This window comes from Sciurus carolinensis, chromosome 5 (assembly GCF_902686445.1).
Source record: "Sciurus carolinensis chromosome 5, mSciCar1.2, whole genome shotgun sequence".
Taxonomy (NCBI): domain Eukaryota; kingdom Metazoa; phylum Chordata; class Mammalia; order Rodentia; family Sciuridae; genus Sciurus; species Sciurus carolinensis.
This window is the reverse complement of record NC_062217.1, coordinates 64,361,759-64,387,348: the sequence shown is the minus strand read 5'-3', so window position 1 is coordinate 64,387,348 and position 25,590 is coordinate 64,361,759. Positions and strand designations below refer to the sequence as shown.

Here is a 25,590-nt window from a genome sequence, read left to right as displayed (position 1 = left end):
AGGGAAACAAAAACATACATACAATTTTATTTTGTCATTTAATTTAATACTAACAGGAAATATTGTTAAAGAAATCATTTAATTGTTATTACTACAAATAGGAAACAGTGTTAAAGACATTTTCCATATATTTTAAACTTTTAAGGTCTTATTTGTTAAATTAATAAGACTGGTTATGTGATAGAATGAAGTTAAATATTAAAGCTTAGTTTAAAAATCATGAGTGATCTGATGTGGAAACTCATTTTTAAATCCCATCTTGAAACAAAGGTCAAAGAGAATGAATTCTACCCAAGTTTGAGATCAGGAAATGATTTATGAGGAAATGTGCAAGAGAAAATCAAGTCAAACCAATATAACCATTTGTGTGACAGATTGGATGACCTAGAAGAAAAGTGACTTATTCTCAGACAAAATATGGGTAAGCTCAAAACATGAGAACTTTAAGAAAAAAAGTCTAGGAGAAAACTTGAATTCAGACAAAAAAGAAAAGTTTTGGAGGCTACTTTCTAATCTTCAATCTTTTAATATTTATTCTTTTAAATTACTTTCAAAAAAATTTTTTAGAAAAGGCTCAAATGTATTTTTATTAGATAAAAAGTTTCTATCATGACAGTAATTAACCTTTTGATTCTGAATAAATCCTATCAAATACTAAACTCTTTTATTTCTAAAGTCTAAGTTCTAAAATTGTAAGATTCTATTTCTTTCAGTATTTGTTTTAATATTTTATCCACCACATCTTGGATGACTTAAAGATAAAGCATGGTAGATTATTTTCTTGGTAACATTTTCCAAATCATGAATATTTTAGTGAAGTGTATAACTTTCTGCCTTATGTATTTCATTTGATTTCTGGGTAATAAATACAATGATTTATTTCCAGTATCTGCATATGCCCTTTGTTTCAAGCCCCCTATGAGAAATAATTTGGAGTCATTCTGCCAGACTTTCTCTACTATCTTGAATTTTAGACTCTATTGATACATTCTGGGTACCATACCAGAAATATCCAGGTCTCTTTTGGGGCAATTTTTATTTCTTGGCAACCTACCTGACTCCATTTTCCTTAGGTACCTGAGAACAAATGATATGTTTGTTCTAGATTTAAAAATGTACCTTGCAGACATTCCATGACTTTCTGTTCAATGTGTTAATATGTGCATAAATTCTGCTATTCTTGCTACATTTGCCTGAACCTGATTCACAGAATATGTGCTGAGAAATGACCATATTCTGGGGTTATCATTTGAAAACTTGTGGAAGACAAACATATGGGATAGCAAAACCTTGTATTAGTTTCAAATATTTAAAGGAAAATTTGTAAAGTCTGATAAAAATAACCATATTGTGCCAAAAAAAATTGTAGATAACAGAGAACTCATGTAATTTTAATGAATTTAGATTTGTTAGATTCTAAGTAGATACATTTTTCTTTGTTCACAAACACATTTTTGACATATCAATAATCTTTTTTTTAATCTTTATGGGTTCATTTATTTGTTTGTTTACATCATACTGAAAAGAACTTAAATAAAATATGGTCTAGGAGTAGTGTTAATGTATCTCATTCTGAATCTCAAACAGATAAAAGTTTCAATCATATGTGGTGTTCGAAAAACAAATGTGTTTGGTGGCTTTATATGATTAAAATGTGAATCAATTAATCACAATTAGTTGTGATTCATTTACTTTTTTTAACATTTTTGGGGGGGTTGCTAATATTGTACTTCAGATTTTGGAAAATATGTTTAGGAAGAGATAATGACCTATACTTTTCCTTATTCTGATAATTTCACTAAACATTATGTCCTTCGAGTTCATCATTGCTGGGTCAAATTACAGGATTTCGTTTTTTATTATAAGTGTAAAGGATTTCATTGTGTACATATAACACATTTTCTGCACCTTGTTTTAATATTTTCTTGTTAATTGATTTTAGAATAAACCTTAACAATTTCAGATTTACTAACTTAATATGCTAATAAATACAGAAAGCCTCTTTGAAAGTCATTTTTTTTTACAAACAGAACAGAAAGTTTTCAAATCATTTATTGCATCCTCCTTCAAATCATTTAACCCAGATTAGATTTTTCAGACTTGTTTCACTGAATTTTCATAAAATATCTTGAAAATAGTTTCAGTTGGATTTTTTCTTCTAAAACTTTCTAAAAAGAATCTACAACTTTGTATAAACAAAATCTTGTGTGTCTGTGATTTACAGGCTCTCATCAACCAGCCATTCTCTGACTCCGCAAAGTGATTTGGACTCCAGTTGCTCTGAAGAATTCTATCAAGCTGTTCACCATGCTGAGCAAACCTTCAGAAAGATGGAGAGTTACTTGAAGCAGCAGCAACTCTGTGATGTTATCCTGATTGTTGGGAACCGAAAGATACCTGCACATAGGTATAATAGTTTGTTGTTATTGGAAATATGCATTCATAGGTTTAAACTTGATTGACTGATAGGAAGATTGCAGAATACACTTATGATTATGGGAATAAGGACCAACATTTCTAAGAAATCTTGGAATTTCGTCATTTTTATTCTTTATTTTGGGGGAAAGTTATAATATCATTTTTTATATCAAGCCATCTTCTTTATGAAATAGAACAAACTGAGTTAATAACATATAACACTGATGATAACTTTACAGAAAAAATGTCTTCTTTTGTAACTCAAAATCATACTAAATTAAAATATAATTTAAGAAGTATGCCTAAAATTTGAAATGAGGTATATTATTCTACCAGAATTTTTAAAAATCAGGTCACTTGGATATATATTGCTTGTTTTAATGATAAAATTCAAGGTTGATCTCAAAATCCATATTTTACATTTATTAAAATTAGCTTATAGGATACCAATATTATTAAACCCAACATGTTTTAAAGCTAATACTTTTCAGTATTCTTCAAAAAATTTATTGATAATTCCAAGTTACTAAATATCTACTTATTCTGTACTCTACAGATTTATCAGTTTACTTTTGAAAATTCATTAAATTGGATGGTGATTTTCTACTTATTTTTTCTAATTCTTTTTCATTTTAAGTGAGAAAAAAATTTTAAGTCGAATATTGGCAAGGTTAAATAACCAAATTCAGTCTTGCCTTCATATCTGTTGGTGCCAACTAACCACGGGTCATAAATTATAAATTTCATAAGTATTAAATATTTACAGAATATTTCCTTGTCATTATTCCATAAAAAATACATTTATATACAAATATAGCATTTACATTGTATTAGGATTATCATTGATCTATTAATCGATTAAAAATTTGGAATGATATGTATAAGTTATATGAAAATTCTGCAAAATTTTATATAAAAGACCAGAGCATCCTTGGAGTTTGGTAGATTTGAGGTTCCTTGACACAATTCCCTGCAGATACTGAGGAATGACTATATGTGTACAAAAAGTTTTAGGTTGTCTGTATGTCATATTTTATGCTAATGAATTAACAGAAAAACTAAATTATCCAAGTCAGAAAATATTTCAATATTCTCCTCCCCATATATTAAAGATTAAATGGTATTATTTTTATTTATATAAATATCTGTATGTATTTATATTAATAATTTTAACATCTATAATTATAGCTGTATATAAACAAATATACATACATGCACATATCAATGTGTGGACTACTAAAAAGAGTTCAGAAAATCTTGGTAAAATGCAGAGACTGAATCATATTCAATATTTGGCAATATCTGGAAAAGAATTTTTTTTTTTTTTTTTTTAGTTTAGGTTCAGTTTTAGACTGTTCACATTTAATGGAACTGTGATGGTTGAGATTAAAAACGCCACCCTGCCATTCTTGTATCATTTGTTCTTGGTCTCTCCTTTCCTGTTCTGCCTTTTGGATGATTTCTTTATCAACCCACTTTATTTTCTTTACTGGCCTAAATTTGGGCTTCGCCAGTTTCCTAGCAATGCTGTCTTACTCAGGACACTGTGCTGCGCCAGGAACGCTGGTCTGTCCAACACTGAGCAAGCACAGCACCCAGCAGGCCATTCGGGCAGAGGCAAGAGTACAAGCCTCATTGTTCCTGGGTCACCTCACAAACAGTCCTTAAAAGCCTCAAATAGTACACTTTCACTTCTTTCTTGTCCTTAGTATTGTTGTCATAAATGTTTGTACTTTAAACACATAACATAAAATCACAAATTCATTATTATTTTTCTTTGAACAAATGTCTTTTTGAAAAAATATTTTTATGCAAAATAAAGATACACATTTTACCATTATAACCATGCACAGTTAGTGGCATCAAGTACATTAGTTGTTGTGCAGCCACCACTGTTTCCGGAGGCTTCTGTCTCCACAAACAGACACTGTGCCCCTCAAGCAGCACCTCCCACTGCCCTTCTTCCCCTAGTGGCTGTTTTCAGCTGCCAAGTCTGGAAAAGAATGTTTGACACTGAATAAATAATCCAGGTCATGTAGGGTCTGATCTTTCTATAATATACTATTCATATTTGTTTTTCAAATATTCTGAAATTGAATTATCATTTGCAAGAGAATAATTACTTTTCATTGTTGTTGAGAGAAATATTCAATGTTGTAATATGTGCATGTTTATATATATTGGCTTAAGGGGACAAGGGGCCTATAATCAACTCAAAAAAATAACACAAAAATGGACATCAAGTTTGAGCAGATAAAGCATAGACAACCTTATTGTGATTGAATGCTTATAGGTTCTGTGCCAATTTTCCACTACTATGTACTTTGTTGCTATTTAAAACTGTATCAACTCTAACAGAAGAATAAATTATTTGTGATTAAAAAAAGAATTACACATAAAATGTTTATTTTTAAAGAAAAGCTACATTATCTCTGGTCTAATGCCTAGTTCTTTGATCCACTTTGAGTTGAGTTTTGTGCAGTGTAAGAGATAGGGGGTGAATTTGATTCTGCACCATATGGATTTCCTCATGTACAGTCACAAGACTGGGATCCTAATTAGAATAAGACATACTCCATATTTGTATAAATTGTCTAAATATACTCTACTCTCATGTTTAACCAAAAAGAACAAATAGAAAAAAATGCAATTCAAATAAAAATAAACAAAAGAGCAGTGACATAATTTACATTATTTAGTCAAGTCTTATTAGACATAACGTTATTTTCTTTTTCATTTGAACCATTTTTAAGCAATATGTTATGTGGTCCTCCTTTATGCATAATATTTCACATTGTCTTCAAGATAGACTTAGGCACATTAAGTTTATTTGAATAGACAACAATTCACCAATCAAAACTTCACCAAAGGGTTGGAAGGAGAACTTTTATAAGGTATTCCTGGAAAGAAGAAAAGAAGTACTGGACTGGTTAGGGAGGAATACTGGCCTAGTTAGAGATTAGTTGGTACATTCTGAATTTACTCCGACTTGGGCTTTGCTTATGTGGAAATCCAGAATGCTGGATCCATCTCAGTCATGAGGGTCTAATGACTTCCCAGCTAATTTTTTAGACAGCATTATGGTTAAAATTTTAGCAACATATTATAAATAATTGGCATCCTTAGAATTATAAGTTAAATAAATACTAACAAATATATGAAAAGTATTTGTGGGAAACCTAAAAATGGCAAGCCTTGCTTTGAATAATTGTAGGTATATTACACCATCTTTTTATACATTTGCACAATGAAAAATTGTAACTAATGTAAAACTAGCTATTGGCTTAAAGTAAATAATTATCATATAAGTAAGAAACAAACAAATGAATTTTAAAAGTTTCCCCTGCATTTTGATTAATACAGCCAAGTGTTATGTTCAGGCAAATTATATATCATATTGTAACCACTAGCACTGGAAAATGTGTGTTTGAAATATATAATTTCACATAATATAAAAATAAATAATTTGTTTTAAGGTCCACTCTCTTTCAGGAAAGACATCACAAGCTAATATAAGCAGTCATTACATAGTCATTCATAAAAATCATACATATTTAATTTATATTAATTATCACATCATTCAAAACTTAGAAATAAATTTATATTTAATAAATTTCCCATTATAGGACTACCCATTATAAAATTTTTTGTTTATGTACTGATTATGTTGTATATGAGTTTCTAACTTTATTTAAGTCACTATTTTCAATCCATTTTTAAAATGCCATGTCTATATTGGTATATTAATTTATCACTACTATTGATTTAAATAGGTAAGAACTGAAATAATAATAACTAGCTTTGTTTAGGTAACACATTAATATATTCTTTGCAATGAAGATAATCAAAATTCTGAGCTCATTTATGATCTCAGTCTCCATAGAAATTCTAAGATAAATATAGATTTCTCACAAATAGCCCAGTATAATTTATTATTGACAACTGAACCAAAATATTTGCATGTAAATGCCTGAATACCAAACATGGTGGATTTTAAATAGATGGGCTGCCTGTAATCAGGAATGTCAGATAATAAAAATTAGAAATATAAAATCAATATTAACATTTGCACACTTGAATTTTCAATAGTAAGACAATTAAGGAGTTTGAAGAGCCTTGTGTGATATACAGGTAAATATTGAAATATGTATCATTCATCTTGTGAAATTTTTATCCACCTTTAGGCATTATTAAGAGTAACTGTGTTGAGTAGACTTAAATGTAAAAATCTTACATAGTTTATAACATATTCTGAGCTGGAAATAGTATTATTTATAATGTTTATAAAAACTGGAAGAATATACAAGTTTATTCTGGAGAATGGGGTCCATACATCAGGATAAAGGAGAGGTTATCCTATTTTTTTTAAAAAGAGAAAAATATAACTTAGTTGAACTCTTGAACAATCACACCAATTTATGATCAAATGAAAACTTAAGTGGAGAACAAGATTATTATATTTGATGATGATAAGAATAATACTGTTATACAGACAAAAACACTGAGCCTTTTATATGTGTTGTATTCTATTTTCATTCTTTCATATATATGATAATCCTTATAATTTCAAGAATACATTTATTATTTTAATATGCTTTAGTTCATAAGGAAAACTTAAAGTATTATTAAGCTTATTTGTACTTTATAAAGAAAGAAATCATAAGTTAGATTAAATAACCTGTCAGGCTCAGTGTTACACACCTATAATACCAGTAGCTTGGGAGGCTGAGGCAGCAGGATTACAAGTTCAAAGCTGGTCTTAGCAACTTAATGAGGCTGTAAGCAACTCAGCAAACCCTGTCTCTAAATAAAATACAAAAAAAAGGCCAGGATTGTGGCTCGGTGTTTAAGCACCTCTGGGTTGAGTCTCTGGTTAAAATAATAATAATAATAATAATAATAATAATAATAATAAATTAAATTAAATAACTTGACCCTCTTTCACAGAGAATGTAATCAGAATCAGAATTTGAATCAAGTCTACTTGACCCCAAATGCAGGTCTTTAATTTTTTTTTGCTATACTATCAAAAGAAGCAACAACAAAGAAATACTTTTGCTTCAAAAGCAGGACTTCTCAGATATCTGAGTTTAAGGAGAAAAAAAAAAGAAGAAGAAGAAGAAAGAGAAAAAGAAAAAGAAAAAGAAAAGCAAGAAATTTTCTTACAGATGCCTTAGGCTTCCTTATAAATTTATTAGTGTTAATGGTACTTAGTAAAATGGGAGAATTTTAATACTTTTGTGAGAGGCAAAATTTATTACTTATCAAAGAATAAGAAAACCATTATTGTTCAAAAATATTGGAAGTATTGGAAAAATAATGAATTCTACTTCTACAATTATTTGATCAGCATTATATGAAAGTTTATTTTTTCAATGAAACACTTTCGACCTAAAATCTTCAGTGGCATATTTACCCAGTGGAGAGATGAAAATATGTCATTTGGTTTTGCTTTTAAAAAAGAAAACTCATTAGAAAGAAAACATACTTGAGAAAGTCTGAAGGACAATTTTAAATCAAGAATATATGAAAAATTAAAACACACAATATAGTTAATACATTTGTTGAAAAATTGTCTTTTAAAATAACCACTCCATAGTATAATAAACAGTATAACATAATGTGCTAAAAATGTGATATTTCTCAGGTTACAGAGTCAATAACCTGTCCAATATGAATGGAGAATAAAAGTGACAAGTTCATGTTTTGGTTCAAGTACAATATATCTTAGAACTCAACAAATAGAAGGAAAATTAGTGATTTCATCCTAAAAACCAAACAAATAGTCATGTCTGTGAAGCTTGTTTAGTATTTTGTTTATCTACTTATTTTTAAAAATTAAATTATTCCAATCATTTTAGTGAGACAGTGAAACATAAAATTAGATAATTATTGGGACACCATATGATGTTTCAATACATGAATAGGATGTGTAATATTTAAATAAAGTTAAATATATCTATCTCCTGAATCATTTATCATTTATTTATGGTCAAAGCATTCAAAATCCTTTCCTTTAGCTTTTTTGAGATATACAGTATATCATTTTTATGCATAACCGCCCTATGGTCCAATAGCATATCAGAACTTCTGACTCCCAACTGTAACTTAACACCCATTGATCAACCTTTCCTCACTCTACCTTTTTCATTTAATGTTCTTTATAATGCAGTAATATAATGTAAATTGTGTGACTAAAAATAGTAATTGAGTTGGTATATTTTTTAGCACTTAAACTATATTAAATGCAGTAAAAAGAAATTACTTTCATAAGTAACTTAGATATGAATGCCCTGGAGCAGGAAAGTAGTATTTCTTCTCTGTGCAGATGGAATGTTCTTGATAGAAAAGAAAAACAAGTCATTTCTTTAATTTTATTAAATATAATATCCTCCTAAATCTCACTCGGTTTTACAATTTGTAATAGCTCTGCACGTCAGGAAAATGAACTGATTATTGTTTTTGTCAGATTTGCATTTCTGTGACCATTAGACATGGCAACAACAGCTAAAGGGAGGAAAAGTTTATTTCAGAGGTCTCAGCCCATAGTAAGCCCACTCCTTAGCTCTGGGCCTGAGGTGAGGAAGAACCAAATGGCCAAAGGGCATTGCAGAGGAAATCAGCTCAGTATATTATAACCAGGGATCAGAAACAGAGCTCCATTTACCAGGGACAAAATATAAACCCCAAAGTCATATCCCCAGTAAACTACTTGCCTAGAGTTACTGCCCAGTTAGTTCATATCAGTGAATCAATCCACTGAATAGGTTAAGACACTCATAATCATTTTGCCTCTGAACATTCTTGTACAGTCTTATGCATGAACCTTTTAGGGACACCTCACATCTAAACTGTAACAATTAAAGAAGCTAAATTTTTTTATGTTATTTTCCCCTATCACCTTGACAACAATTTAATGTCATGCTTATGCCTACTGTTGATTTTCAGCAAAATATGAAGCATCTTTCTTTGTACTAATCAAAACAAACATTTCTCTAACATACAAGCATTGGTCTATTCCCTGTTTGTAATGCCTAAGGATTATCAAACATGATGTTTTTCTTAATGAAGTTTCCAATATACTTCAATAATGAAGAAAAGCCTATCAAATAATTAAGTAATTTATTCTAGTTGAAAATAACTGGAAACTAAAATATATGGTTCTGATATCAAGTGTGAGATACAATCAAATAAGACAATAACAGTATGATAATGTGTTTTGAAAGATTTTCAGAAAAATTGCATTTGGTTTGAATTTGAAATACTATGTATAATTAGAACCTGATATATATTCTTTTTACTTTATTGCTATAAACAAAAGGGGTACAAGTTTTTATTTTATTGTTGTAAACAAAAGGGGTAAACAAAAAAATGTTGTACATGAAGTAGAGGCATACCATTTGTGTAATCAATTACATAGGGTAATGGTGTTTGATTCATTCTGCTATTTTTCCTTCCTCCCCACATCTCCCACCCCTCTTTGCCCTCTATGAAGTCCCTACTTCCTCCATTCTTGTCTCCCTCCTAACCCCCATTATGTATGATCATCCGCTTATCAGCGAGATCTTTCGTCCTTTGGTGTTTTGAGATTGGTTTATTTCAGTTAGCATGATATTCTCCAATTCCATCCATTTGCCTGCAAATGCCATAATTTTATTATTCTTTATGGTTGAGAAATATTCCATTGTATATATATATATATATATATACCACAGTTTCTTTATCCATTCATCAATTGAAGGACATCTAGGTTGGTTCCACAATCTGGCTATGGTGAATTGAGCAGCTATGAACATTGATGTGGCTGTATCTCTGTAGTATGCTGATTTTAAGTCCTTTGGGTATAGGCCAAGGAGTGGGATAGCTGGGTCAAATGGTGGTTCCATTCCAAGTTTTCTGAGGAATCTCCATACTGCTTTCCAGAGTTGCTACACTAATTTGCAGCCCCACCAGCAATGTATGAGTGTACCTTTTTCCTCACATCCTCGCCAACACCTATTGTTGCTTGTGTTCTTGATAATCGCCATTCTAATTGGGGTGAAATGAAATCTTAGGGTAGTTTTGATTTGCATTTCCCTTATTACTAGAGATATTGAACATATTTTCATATATCTGTTGATTTCGTATAAATCTTCTTCTGTGAAGTGTCTGTTCATTTCCTTAGCCCATTTTTTAATTGGGTTACTTGTATACTTGTAGTTTGTTGAGTTCTTTATGTATTCTGGAAATTAGTGCTCTATCTGACGTATGAGTGGCAAAGAATTTCTCCCACTCTGTAGGCTCTCTCTTCAGATTGCTGATAGTTTACTTTGCTGAGAGAAAGCTTTTTAGTTTGAATCTATCCCAGTTATTGATTCTTGCTTTTATTTCTTGTGCTATGGGAGTCCTGTTAGGGAAGTTTGATCCTAAGTCAACAAGTTGAAGATTTGGACATACTTTTTCTTCTATAAGATGCAGGGTCTCTGGTCTGATTCCGAGGTCCTTGATCCATTTTGAGTTGAGTTTTGTGCAGGGTGAGAGATAGGGGTTTAGTTTCATTCTGTTGCATATGGATTTCCAGTTTTCCCAGTACCATTTGTTGAAGAGGCTATCTTTTCTCCATTGCATGGTTTTGGAACCTTTGTCTAGTATGATAAAACAATATTTATTTGGGTTTCTCTCTGTGTTCTCTATTCTGTATCATTGATCTACCTGTCTATTTTGGTGCCAATACCATGCCACTTTTGTTACTATTGCTTTATAGTATAGTTGAAGTTCTGGTATTGTGATTCCCCTGCTTCATTCTTCCTGCTAAGGATTGCTTTAGCTATTCTGGGTTTCTTATTCTTCCAGATGAATTTCATGATTGCTTGCTCTATTTTTGTAAGGTACTTCATTGGGATTTTAATTGGAATTGCATTGAATCTGCATAGCACTTTCAGTAGTATGACCATTTTGACAATATTAATTCTGCCTATCCAAGAACATGGGAAATCTTTCCATCTTCTAAGGTTTTCTTTAATTCCTTTCTTTAGTGTTCTGTAGTCCTCATTGTAGAGGTCTTTCACCTCTTTTCTCAGATTGATTCCCAAGTATTTTCTTTTTTTCAAAGCTATTATGAATTGGGTAGTTTTCCTAACTTCTCTTTCTGAGGATTCATCACTTATGAATAAAAATGCATTAGATTTATGAGCATTGATCTTATATGCTGCTACTTTACTGAATTCACTTATGAGTTCTAAAAGCTTTCTGGTGGAATTTTCTGATTCCTCTAAATATATACTCATGTCATCAGCAAATAGGGATACTTTGAGTTCTTCTTTTCCTATTCGTATCCCTTTAATTTCCTTGGTCTGTCTAATTGCTTTGGCTAGAGTTTCGAGGACAATGTTGAATAGAAGTGGTGAAAGAGGGCATCCCTGCCTTGTTCCAGTTTTTAGGGGGAATGCTTTCAGGTTTTCACCATTTAGAATATATTAGCCATGGGCTTCGCATAGATGGCCTTTACAATGTTAAGGAATGTTTCCACTATCCCTACTTTTTCTAATGTTTTGAGCATGAAGGGATGCTGTATTTTATCGAATGCTTTTTCTGCATCTATTGAAATGATCATGTGATTCTTAACTTTAAGTCTGTTGATATGGTGAATTACATTTATTGATTTCCTGATGTTGAACCAACCTTGCATCCCTGGGATAAAACCCACTTGATGGTGGTGCACTACTTTTTCATATGTTTTTGTATGCGATTTGCTAAAATTTTGTTGAGAATTTTTGTGTCGATGTTCATTAAGGATATTTGTCTGACATTTTTTTTCCTCAATGTGTCTCTGTCTGATTTAGGTATCAGGGTGGTGTTGGCTTCATAGAATGAGTTTGGGAAGGTTCCTTCCTCTTCTATTTCATGAAATACTTTGAGAAGTATTGGAATCAGCTCTTCTTTAAAGGTTTTGTAGAACTCGGCTGAGAACCCATCTGGTCCCAGACTTTTCTTTGTTGGTAGGCTTTTGATGATTTCTTCTATTTCATTACTTGAAATTGATCTATTTAAATTGTGTATGTCCTCCTGGTTCAGTTTAGGTAATTCATATGTCTCTAGAAACCTGTTGATGTCTTTGAGACTTTCTATTTTTTTGGAGTATAGATTTTCAAAATAGCTTCTGATTATGTTTTGTATTTCAATGGTGTCTGCCGTGATATTTCCTTGTTTATTCCGAATTTTAGTAATTTGAGTTTTCTCTCTCCTTCTCTTTGTTATTGTGGCTAAGGGTTTATCAATTTTGTTTATTTTTTCAAAGAACCAACTATTTATTTTGTCATTTTTTTCTATTGTTTCTTTTGTTTCAATTTCATTGATTTCAGCTCTGATTTTAACTATTTCCTATCTTCTACTACTTTGGGTGTTGCTCTGTTCCTCTTTTTCTAGGTGTTTGTGCTGCAGTGTTAAGTCATTTATTTGTTGATTTTTTCTTCTTTTATTGAATGTGCTCCATGAAATAAATTTTCCTCTAAGTACTTCTTTCATAGTGTCCCAGAGATTTTGATAAGATGTATCTTTGTTCTTGTTTACCTCTATGAATGTTTTTATTTCCCCCCTGATGTCTTCTGTTATCCATTCATCATATAATAGCATATTATTTAATCTCCAGGTGTTGGAGTAGTTTCTGGTTTTTATTCTGTCATTTATTTCTAATTTCCATCCATTATGATCTAATAGAATACAAAGTAGTATCTCTATCTTCTTGTATTTGCTAACAGTAGTTTTCTGGAATAATATATGATCTATTTTAGAGAAGGATCCATGTGCTGCTGAGAAGAGAATGTGTTCGCTCTTTGTTGGATGGTATATTCTCTATATGTTAGTTAAGTCTAAATTATTGATTGTGTTATTGAGATCTATGGTTTCTTTGTTCAATTTTTGTTTGGATGATCTGTCCAGTTCTGTGAGAGGTGTTTTAAAGTCACCTAGTATTATTGTGTTGTGGTCTATTTGATTCCTGGAATCGAGAAGAATTTTTCTACGTACATGGATGAGCCACTGTTTGGGGCATAGATATTTATGATTGTTATGTCTTGCTGATTTATGCTTCCCTTAAGCAGTATGAAATGTCCTTCTTCATCCCTTCTGACTAACTGGCTTGAAGTCCACATTATCTTATATGAGGATGGATACTCCGACTTTTTTGCTGAGTCCTAGTGCATAGTATACTTTTTCCCACCCTTTCACCTTTAGTCTGTGGGTATCTCTTTCTATGAGATGAGTCTCTTGCAGGCAACATATTGTTGGATCTTTCTTTTTAATCCAATCTGCAAGTCTATGTCTTTTGATTAATGAGTGCAGGTCATTAACATTTAGGTTATTATTGAGATATGATCTGTATTCCTGGTCATTTGACTCATTTTTTTTTTAACATGACTTGGTTTCTCCTTTATTTGGCTATTTCTTTAGGGTAGTTCCTCCCTTTGCTGATTTACATAGTTGTTTTTCATCTCTTCCTCATGGAATGTTTTGCTGAGAAAGTTCTGTAGTGTCAGCTTTCTTTATGTAGATTCTTTGAGCTTTTGTTTACCATGGAAGTATTTTATTTCATCATCAAATCTGAAGGTAAGTTTTGTTGGGTATAAGATTCTTGGTTGGCATCCATTTTTTTTCAGAACTTGAAAAGTGTTGTTCCAGGTCCTTCTAGCTGGGTCTGGGTTGAAAAATCTGCTGATATTCATGTTGGTTTCCCCTGAATGTAGTTTGATTTTTTTCTCTCACAGCCTTTAAAATTCTGTCTTTATTTTGTATGTTAGGTATTTTCATTATAATGTGCCTTGGTGTGGGTCTGTTGTAATTTTGTGTATTTGGAGTCTATATGCCTCTTATACTTGAATTTCCATTTCATTCTTCAGATTTGGGAAATTTTCTGATATTATTTCATTGAATAGATTGTTCATTCCTTTAGTTTGTTTCTCTGTGCCTTCCTCAATCCCAATCATTCTTAAATTTGGCATTTTCATGATATACCATAATTCTTGTAGATTCTGTTCATGATTTCTCACCATCTTCTCTGTTTGGTCAACTTTGGTTTCAAGATTAAATATCTTGTCCTCAACGTCTGAGGTTCTGTCTTCCAGGTGTTCTATCCTATTGGTTATGATTTCTATGGAGTTTTTAATTTGGTTAATTGTTTCCTTCATTTCTAGAATTTCTGTTTGTTTGTTTGTTTGTTTTTCAGTATCTCTAACTCTTTATTGAAATGGACTTTTGCTTCCTGCATTTGCTCTTTTAACTGTTGATTGGTGTGATCATTCAAAGCCCGTATTTGCTCTTTCATCTCATCGTTTGCTTCTCTGATCATTTTAATTATGTACATTCTAAACTTCCTTTCTGACATTTCTTCTGCTATGCTATTATTGGATTTTATTTATGTGACATCTAGGTTTGTTTGAGACATTGTCTTCCCTTGTTTTCTCATATTCTTCCCCTGTAGTAATGAAACTCTGAGTTATTGCAGATTTCCCCTATTGACTTATAGTGTCCCTGTAGATGTCCATTAACTCACTTCCTAGCCTTCAGTAGCCTGAAGTCTTGGTGGAACTTGATAATGCAGTGATTCACAAGGAAGCTGCTGCTCAAGGGGTGGTGACCTTCAGGTGGGGTATATTCCCTACTAGTGGGCAGAGGTACCTCCACTTGTTGACCAATGGTCAACCAAAGGGGGACTAGACTGCAGGCTGGGGCACAGCTGGTCTTGGCCTGGGTCACTGGTTCTACCTCCCCTGTGGGAAAGCTTCGCCCAGCAGGGAAGGCTCACCCTGTGGGGAAGTCTTGGTGGGCAGCTCTCCTCCAAGAAGTTTCATTGGGCAGCCCTCTTCTACAACATTTCCAGGGATCTGAACCAACCTCCTGGACCAGGGAGCCTCACTCTGTTCGTAAGTCTTTTGCTGGGCGGCCCTTCTCCAGAATGCTACCCACGGTCTGAAGGTACTGCCCGGGGCCAGGAAGGCTTGCCCAGTGGGAGAGACTCACCTGGCAGCTCTGAGTAGGTCCAAGTCTCTCAATACCTCCTCTTTTTGAATCCTGAGTCCTGGAGCGACATGATATGCAGTCACCCTCTAGTCCACCATCTTGATAAACTCCTAATATAGATACTTTTATAATAATTTTTAATTTTTTTTTTTAGTTTTACAGACTGCATTTGATTCTATGTACACAAATGGGGTGCACCTTTTCATTTCTATGGTTGTGCAAGATGTAGACTCTTATCATTGAATAGGGTAATGATGTCTGCCTCATTCCACCATGTTTCATACACATGCCCACTCCTCCCTCTCATTTCCCTCTACATAAATCAAAGTTCCTCATTTTTCTCTCACTCCCCCACCCCCACTGAGGAGGGGAATAATATAAATAAGTTGATAATAGTAATAAAAATGATAATGCTTATTTTTAGGCACTGTGTTGCCAGGTGCAGTGGTGCACACCTGTAATTTTAGCAGCTTGGAAGCCTGAGGCAGGAGGATCCAGAGTTCAAAGCCAGCCTCAGCAAAAGTGAGGAGCTAAGCAACTCAGTGAGACCCTGTCTCTAAATAAAATACAGAATCGGGGTGGGGATGTGGGTCAGTGGTCTAGTGCCCTGAGTTCGATCCCCAGTACTCCCACTCTCCTCCCCAAAAAATAGGTACCTCGCTGATTACATGCCAGGTTCTGTCTAAATTGTTTTGCATGTGTCTTAACGGAAAGGGAAATTCCGATATTTCCCATATTTTTTTTACAGTTCAGAAAACTGTGTCATAGAAAAATTATGAATTTCACCCATTATGCTGTCTGTAACAGTGAAAATAGAATCCCAAACCAGGCGATCTAAGGTAGAGAAGTAATTCTTCTAGCAACAACAGTAGACTGACTATCATAATTTAGAAAGCTATCTTTGAAATATGGTGCAACTTTAACAAATACATGAAAGATAGGCCCAGCAGAAACAAGTCAATGATCTGTGAAGCTGTTATAGTTAATCTAGGCATGAAATGAGGGTTCTATGAACATGAAGAGATGAACTGAGAAATATTTGAAAAATGGTGTCATAAGTCAGGTTCCCTATTAATACAACCTGAGCCTGGAAGTCAGGTGTGCATGATTTATTTACAGAGTGCCCTTAGAAGAAAGTGAAGCAGGAGAGGTTTGAGGAAGGAACAAATTAAGAAAGGAGCATTACTTCATTTTAATTTCCTGCTCTGAAGCATGACTTGCTGCTTTTAGTCATACCCTGAAGCCAGGGGGCAGGACTTCATACCCTGGTTCTAGCAGTCATTACCTTTGAATCCACCCAGAGTTTGAAAACTGGGGAGGATGAAGTGAGAGGAGCAGAATCAGGTCAACCCCCAAGGAATATGGAAGCTCTTTTTGAGCCAAATGCAGTTTTCTGAAAGGGGGTGACTTGTTGTTATTAGGTCCTAACATCATTGCCCCTAGAGACGTGGATGTGCCTCCTAAGGAGAGCAACAGGAAGCCCTACAAAAAGAAAGATGGATTTTGTGTCATGTATGATATAGGCAATGAGCTGGAAGAAGTTTCCCTGAAGATAAGTTCCTAACTTCTGTTCTGGATGTTGGATATGTTGGCAGTGTACCAATAAAAAACAGGAAAATGTAAAAGAAAGAAAACTTTAAGTTTAGTCTAGACAGAGTGAAACACTACTGGAATGTCTGATGACCAGTTTCTATAGGCATCTAAGATACAAAGTCAGATTTAAAACTATCATAGTAGTAATTATTGCGATGCTTAAGAACAATTCACTAACATTGAATATTAAGGCAAAGTACAGAGACCTGAAAGATACACATGATAACAAAAGGGTCCATTAGTAAGAACAGAGAGAAGTTATTGAATCAGAGGTAAGTTGAGAGAAGAAAGTCTGTACTGCTTTAGCCAAAAAAAATGAATTAAAGAATGGGAGGTCAACAATGTCAAAATCACAAAAATTGAGTTTAATAGATTTGTAAGAAAATAAATTTGTGGTGACTTCAATAAGAGATTTTCCTGAGTGGTTGAATTCATAGACTCACTTATGCAGTTTTTGCTTCTGCTTCTCTTGCATTGATGGAAGCCAAATATGCCCCTATAAAGATATTAATTTCTGTTATGCATTAAATCCTTCTTCTAAAATCTAATTCAAAGCTTATGTGTCACTAAATCTAAGTGAAGTCTAAATTTTTCTACCTTTCTGTCACTGAGTTAGCAATATTTTATAAGTCATAGAAAATGGAGAATATGTATGTAATGATTTAAAATTAAATAATATAGGTCACACAATATTTTGCTCTACCGGATGTGTCCTTCCTACAGTTATGGATTTTATGTGTTATGATTGAACTGGTTAACTTTATGTCAATATATTTCTTACACTTAAAAAACATATTTATCCCATTTCATAGTAGTTTGTTTCTTTCACATAGTATTATATTTACTGTTTTATACAAAACCAATCACTTGACAGTGATTTATCTAACTGGTATGTAATATACATTTGATGATATCTGTGTTTTAATCATTCTGTCAAACTTTGAGAATGTAAAAAAATGGCATGTTTAGTAACCAATGCATGGGGAACTGATAAATTTAAGTATTTCTAACATGTTGCCATTCTAGGCACTAATATTAAGATACATAAAATCATAAGTCCCACAAGGGACTTCATAAATACATACATTTTATACCTAAGGAGTTTTTTCAGTTAAAACAAGGAATGTACCTTTTTGTTTAAATTAAATTTCACCATGCTTCACTTACATTATACAAAAGATAAACATTTAAAATACATAAAGCTGCAAAATAAGTAATTGAAAAAAATTTCCTACTAGAATATCATGAAAACTTAGAGATATTGACATTTCTTCTTTTATGTCCTTTACAATATTCTTAGTGGAAAAAAAGAAAGCTAAAGAAACACATTCAAAGTTTACTCTTGCTCTGCTTGCAGAGGTAGGCATCTTATTTAGTTCATTTGACGAGTCTGCATTGGTTTTGAGCACTTAGCTTCTGGAACAAAAGGAGTCACAGGCACATTTTGTATTTTTCCTGCTCTACAGTCTGCTTTTCCAAGAAATCCTTAATCTGCACACACACACACACACACAGAGCAAAATAAATGGGAGTTTCTGTACTTTTTCTGTTAAAAACAAAGAATTCATCTTGGTCCCTCCAGATCATAGTCTCTTGTTTTCTCCTCTCTTCCATTATCAATCAATGACTAATCTTTCTCTGATAACCCTCAAAAATGTCTTGATTTCCTCTACCCTGCTCTTAAAAAAAAGGAAGTTTCTGAGTTGCTAACTCTAAACAACTGTGAAAAATACACCTCTTAACTACATGTCCTTTTTTTTTTAACTTTTTTTCCTTTATAAGTAAAGATATATTGTCAAGAGTTTTATCCAATATTTTTAAAATTTATATTTCCATTTAGGATGGAAAAAGTTCATGGGAACTCTTTATTCCGACTCCAGCAGCAATAAATCACCAGAAAACCCAAATATGGTTTTCTTTAAAATGATCAAAAAAGTGTGAACATACCAACCAACAACCAAAACAATCAAAAGAACTCTTTTAAAAAAATAACCCTAGAAACTAAAGTCATGATCCTTTATAGCTTCTAATATTTAGGGGGATGATGGAATAATGTCTGTTATACAATTAAAATTTTCAGTACATGAAAAAAACTTGTCAAGAGTAAAACCAATTGATGCAATTGATCTAGAAATGACTCTGCTGTTAAAAGGATCAGAAAAGTACATAAAAATAACTACAAAAATAACTTAAACATTTACAGGAAAAATTATATAATAAATAAAGCAAAGGAGAATAGCAAATGGGATTTTAAAAAATTCAAATCACTAGAAACCACAGAGCATTAAAGGCATTCTTGATTGTTGAGACAGAAATATAATTTGAGTCCGTGAAAGAGTCAGAAAGCAAATTGTGCTAAAACCTGAGGATTTATTTGCAGAGCAGTTTTAAAATTTGATAAAAGACAATCTACCCACTACTCTAGGAAGCTCGGTAGATCATACACAGAGTAAATCTAAACAACATCCACTTTATGCATATTATCATGAAACTAGTAAAATCCTAAAAGAGAAAAAAATCTAAACATTTAGAAATGGGGGACATATTACATCACACACAAAAAATGATAAGAATAAGAAAGCTAACTTTCTATTGGAACCAAACTAGTATCAATACTAGGAAAATTTTCTTTACTATACCTTTGAAAGCTGGGCTAGATTTCATTTCTCTGAAAATATATTGTAGCTGTATCTGCAATGTCTTATATAAGGTATTTTTATTCAATAAAAATTTATATTTTTTTTCTTTTAAGACATGGAAAGTATAATTTATTACCACCTAGACTAAACACTAAAAGTAGAATTAGAATGAAGAGATTATGTGCAGTGCCACTCAACCTGAAAAGCATATAGGAATTAACCAACACTATAAAGTTCAATATTAGGGAAAGCTTTTATATTTGACAGTAAAGTAGACAAGATATTACAAATACATGTGTAGATATTATGCTTTTGGTTTGGTTGGTTTATATTAAAAAATTTCAACCTACCCCAGATGAAATTGGAAAAAATCAATGATTTTTTAAATCAGAGTTCCATTGTGATTACTGAGAAGAGCTTTAAAAACTTTCTTTAGAAAGTTTGAAACTTCATTGATGAAAGAATCAAACTCCAATAATATTTAAATAAAAAGAAAACTAAATAGAAAGAATTACCTTATTGATTATAAAGACATAGACTCATAGTATTAAAAAAGATTATTGCAATGGCATAACAGGCAAATGGCAAAAAAATATAATAGGAATCTCAGAGACAGGTAAATGTACATTCAGGATTTGAATTTGTGATGCAGGTGGCACCTTAATAGAATGGGGATACAAGTGTGGTGAAAACTGGATCAGTATGTAGACAGAAATAAAACTTGATTTTTATTCAAAAGGATTAATGTTCTAAATGTGAAAGGAAAAACAAATTTAGAACAATGGAAGAAAATATGGGAGAATGCTTTGTGACCAAAAGGGCAAGATTTCTTAAATCAGTTTTTAAAAGAAAAATTCTGAGGCAATAAATAAATAATGCATTGATCTATTGATTGATTAATGATTGACTATGTGCTCTGCAATGCATTCTGGTTGACAGTGTTTTCATGCTTTATGGTCATGGCTTAAATTAGATCCTGTGACTCTTTCAGGCTTGTTCTGAGTTCCGTCTCTGACTATTTCGCTGCCATGTTTACAAGTGATGTTTGTGAAGCCAAGCAAGAGGAAATTAAGATGGAAGGCATAGACCCCAATGCCCTCTGGGACCTTGTCCAATTTGCATATACAGGTATGAGAAAAGAGTTGTAACATCAAGTTTATGTTTTATGCATTTTAGCTCATTTCCTTTGAGTAAAGTTTTGAAAACACAAGAGAAAAGATTCACCTATGTATTTTAATTTTCAGTTGAAAATTTTTTAATGGGGGAAATTCAGACTGACTTTTCATTTGTTATTGGGATCAGAAATATATATATATATATATATATATATATATATATGTTGATATATCCTATCTTCCACAAAGAATTTAAACAGGCTTATATAAATAAAGTGTTGATGGAATGAACATTTTTGTTAATTTTTTATTTGTTCTAATTAACAATTACAAAATACAGTAGAATGTATTTTGACACATCATAAATAAATGTAGTATAACTTCTCATTCTTCTGGTTGCACATGATGTAGAATCACATCTGTCATGCAACCATATATGCACATAGAAAATAATGTTGGATTTATTCTATTATCCTTCCTACCCTTATACCCTCTCCCATCCCTTCACTCCCGTCTGTCTAATCCAAAGTACCTCTATTCTTCCCTAATGCCCCCTCTTTGGTGAATTAGCAAATACATATCAGAGGAAACATTCAGCCTTTGGTTTTTTGGAATTGGCTTATTTTACTTAGCATGATATTCTCCAGTTCCATCATTTACTGACAAATACCATAATTCCCTCCTTCTTTAAGACTGAGAAATATTCTGTTGTGTATATATTTCACATTTTCTTTATCCATTTATCTGTTGAAGGCCACCTAGGTTGGTTCCATATTTAACTATTGTGAGTTGATCTGTTATAAACATTGATGTGATTGTGTCACTGTAGTATGCTGATTCTAAGTCCTTCAGGTATAAACTGAAGAGTGGGATAGCTGGGTCATATGGTGGTTCCAATCCAAGTTTTCTGAGGAATCTCCTTACTGCTTTCCATAATGATTGCATCCATTTGCAGTCCTACCAGCAATGTATGAGTGTGCCTTTTTCCCTATATCCTCGCCAACACTTATTGTTGCTTTTATTCTTGATAATAGCCATGGAAAGAACTTTCGAGAGGACAGTGAGCATACTAATTGTTAAATACAAATCTGTGTCCATACTTGCTCATAGCATTAGGGTGAGAAAGAGATTCTAAATGTCTTTTCCTTTGGAAATGATGGTTTCAAAGAGTTTTTATCTTTGTAATATGTTGTTTTAATGTAAAAACATTCACAGAACATTTAATAAGGACATAATAACAAACTTAGTTGAAAGGGACAATAAAGATACTTAGATTTGAGAATATGAATTTTTCAAACTTTATTTCCCTGACTTACTACATCAACATATTCTATTGGTATTCACCCAATTATATTCTGTGCATTCAAATAATTTTGCCAATGTAGTAAACATTTGTTGGATAATATTTAAAGTACAAGTATTAGCTGCATCTCAGGAGAACAAGCTAATAAATAAGTCATGTCTTGCTCTCCAGAAACTCACAGCCCAAGTGAAGAGATGATTTAGATGAGGGGAAAATATGATATAATGTCAAATGTTGAGGAATTTAGAAGGCATGAAACTCTTGTCTGGAGCATTATCAAGACTTGCATTAGTTAGAAAAACATAACTCTTCAAGTTTACTAAGAGATGGACAGATATAATCAAATATCATGAGAGAGGCAAAGACAGAGTGAATTGATGATTTGTTTGTTCTTAGAAATGTCTTGTAGCTCATTCTGCTTGAATTCTTGATCCTCCTGTGAGATTAGAAGAAAAATGCAAGATAGAACCTGATTATCAATGCAGCAGGGCCCCTGTTTAAGGAGCTGTATTTTCCCAGCATTTCTGGTAAGAGAGAAATAATTGATGGCATTGTGAAGATAACATACAGGAGTCAAATGCCTATGGAACCAGCAGGAATCTGTCCTCATTCAGGATTTTGCTTATTGGGGAGAGGACCTTACTAATTTTAATGCAATTCTCAGTAAATGAAGACTCTTGGAACAGAGAAAATGCATAATTCTTTGAGTGCAGACTATCAAAGCACTGAGGCCATGAAAGACTTAGTTGTTTTTGGCCCCATAATTTTGGAGTAATAATTTGACAAAGTAAAAAGTTGAAGAGGACATAGTTAAACATATAAGCAAGACATTTTTCAAGGCTGTTCCAATAAGGGAGAAAGATAACAAATCAATCTCTACAAAGCGTGAGAGGATTTTTAAGTTCTAGATTCAAACTAAGGACTCCAATCATTTATGTTTGCCATAATTGATTTTACAAAAGGAAAAGTAAACTTTCTCATTTCTTTGTGATGGGGTTAATTTCAAAACTAGGAGCAATATCTTCCTAAACTTCTTCCTTCCCACAGAAACTGAGGGATAGAAGAGTTGATCTCCCCTCAGGTTTACATCATTAAGATAAGGTTATCAGTTTCTTAGGGAAAATCATTATTGGGTTGTAAAACTGACAGAAGGCTTTTGAAAACATATCGAAAAGGAGTAGAGAAAAATTTACAATTCTAATTTTTCTAAAGTAAATGCTCTGAGGAAGGTCAAGACCAAAAGTCAGGAAAGAGCCTATAAAAGTTTAAGGGAACTGAGGGGATTGCTAAGTCCTTCTCAATTCAATTTCAATTTGCTTAGAACATTAAACAGTAGTATAAAGGAGCATTTTCTTCTGAACTAAACTGCAGCAAACATTATCACATTATTGTTTCCTAGACCTGGAAGAATCATGAAGCTAGAATCATGAATCCTTTTATGGATCCTTCTAGCCATAGTGAGGCATAGACCTAACACCCAGTCTCCGTGCCCTAGTGGTCTTGCATTTCTTATGTGTAAAACTAGATCAAAAACACTCAGCATCTTGCTACACAGGGTTGGAAGGTGTTTCAAAGCTTCCTGCTGAATGTAATGACCCAGTTTGGGCTCTGCTTTACAGAGGGCAAGCAGGATATAAAGCTGCCTCTCAGCTGCCACTGCCACTTGGACCTTTGCTCCTATACACATTTGTCCCTAGTGGTTAATAAATTTCCAATTGCGAGTTTGCAGAAATGTGATAGATGAACAAATAATTTGTGTGGTATTATAGAGAAAATTGTAGCTGTGAGAATATATATACCTTTTTTCTACATATAATATAAAATCATAACAATAGAAGAGATGAAGTGAGAAATTGTATAGAAAGGGAAGAATAGAGGGTACCTGCATATGTGACTAGTTAGTTAACTAGCTAACTGATCTGCAAGACTGTTTGAAGAGGGAAAAAAATAAATGTATCTCAGAAAGGAGAAAAAAATTGAATGAACCAGAAGGCTAGTAAAGGATCAGTCATTTCAGAATATTTTCTTAATGTTTAAGGTTTTCTAGACTTGGAGCAACTAAGGAGGATCAACTTCATCAAGAATTGACAATTGGGCTGGGTAGATAGCTCAGCTGGTAGAGTGCTTGCCTCGAAAGCACAAGGCCCTGAGTTTGATCCCCAGTACCGCAAAAAAAAAAAAAAAAAAAAAAAAAGGAATTGATAATTATTAGATATAGAAGTAATGTGTCCAATGAAGATGGATCAGAGTGCATTAAAATGATTTAAACAGATAATTTTTCTCATAGAATCTGGCAAGTATAAGATTTGAAAAGACAATTTATAGCTAAGTTATTTCATTCACTTAGAAATTAAATGAATAAAGTAGCTTGAAATGAATTTTTGAATGATATAAATTTCAGTGATTATAGAGTTCAATAATCTTTTATTTGGAGAAAAAAGAGTCGTCTTTTAAAAATAGATTTTATAATAAAAATTTATGTATACTAAGACATGGGAAACACCCTACTTTTTAAGTCTTTGGTTTTCCTTGTCCAGCAAATGACATGAGAAAAAAAGGATCAAGAATTTGGAAGGTTGTGGTCATTATAGGAATCATCAAAATAATTTGGCAGAATATTTTTGGATCCTCTCACGAAATCAATACATTATTTGATGTACTCCATACATTTATACTATCCAGTTTTCACCAAATTAGTAATTATAAAAATTCACACAGAGCACAATCAACACAAACATAATGGATGACACTTTGCCATTACTTGGATAGTTGAGTTGATGACTCACTCATGTCATTTGCACAGAAAACGTATTATTTAAATCAAAGCTCTTTACAATTAGATGTTTGCAATTATCCCAACTACAATTTGAAACTACAATACTAATGCAACAACAAAAAAGCTTTCTTCAATGAGACAGAAAAATAATTTTTAAGGAAAAATATCAATATTTATAATGTAAATACTTAGTATTTTAAATTAAAAATACTAAGTTCTTTGTGTTAGAGAAAACAAGAAATTAAAGAAAATATTTTTGGATGGATGCAAGGTAATAATTCAATAATAAGAAAAAGATGAGCACTTACTGAAGTATCAGAATTGCTTCTTTGCCTAATAATGGCATAATTCAGTCATTTTTTTCATACATTGTTACATATCAAAAATGGAAAAAAGTGAAAATTGTATACTCACTTTAGAAATAAATTTATATACAATTATGAAAGTCATAGCACTTTTCTAGTTCTTACTTAGCTGTATAAGTAATTTCAAGATTTTTCTTTTAAAATTTTCCATTCGGTTTGATTTGCTTTTTCTGAAATCTGCTTGTGAACTTGCCCATTTGTAGAGAGCAAAGGCTCATATAAGCAACAATGTGTATTATTAGCAGAGCTCTTATACAGTTGATGTTTTTAATTTTAAATTAAAAGCTTATTTATAATCTAGAGAATATTCAATTTTAATATTATATATCAATTTTTCTAAATTAAATAGTAATCTTATTAACAACATTTTAGTTCTTATTGCAGGAGG

The 25,590-nt window shown here is 32.3% G+C and overlaps 1 protein-coding gene across 1 annotated transcript in view; it reads left to right on the top strand.

Annotated features, from left to right (window-relative positions):
* Window positions 1-25,590, top strand: part of Klhl1 (kelch like family member 1) — a 409,920-nt gene that overhangs the window by 121,498 nt on the left and 262,832 nt on the right. Inside the window, exons 2-3 of the mRNA XM_047552871.1 lie at window positions 2,225-2,407; window positions 20,635-20,771. Of these exons, the coding sequence (XP_047408827.1) occupies window positions 2,225-2,407; window positions 20,635-20,771 (320 nt within the window). The remainder of the gene's footprint in view (window positions 1-2,224; window positions 2,408-20,634; window positions 20,772-25,590) is intronic.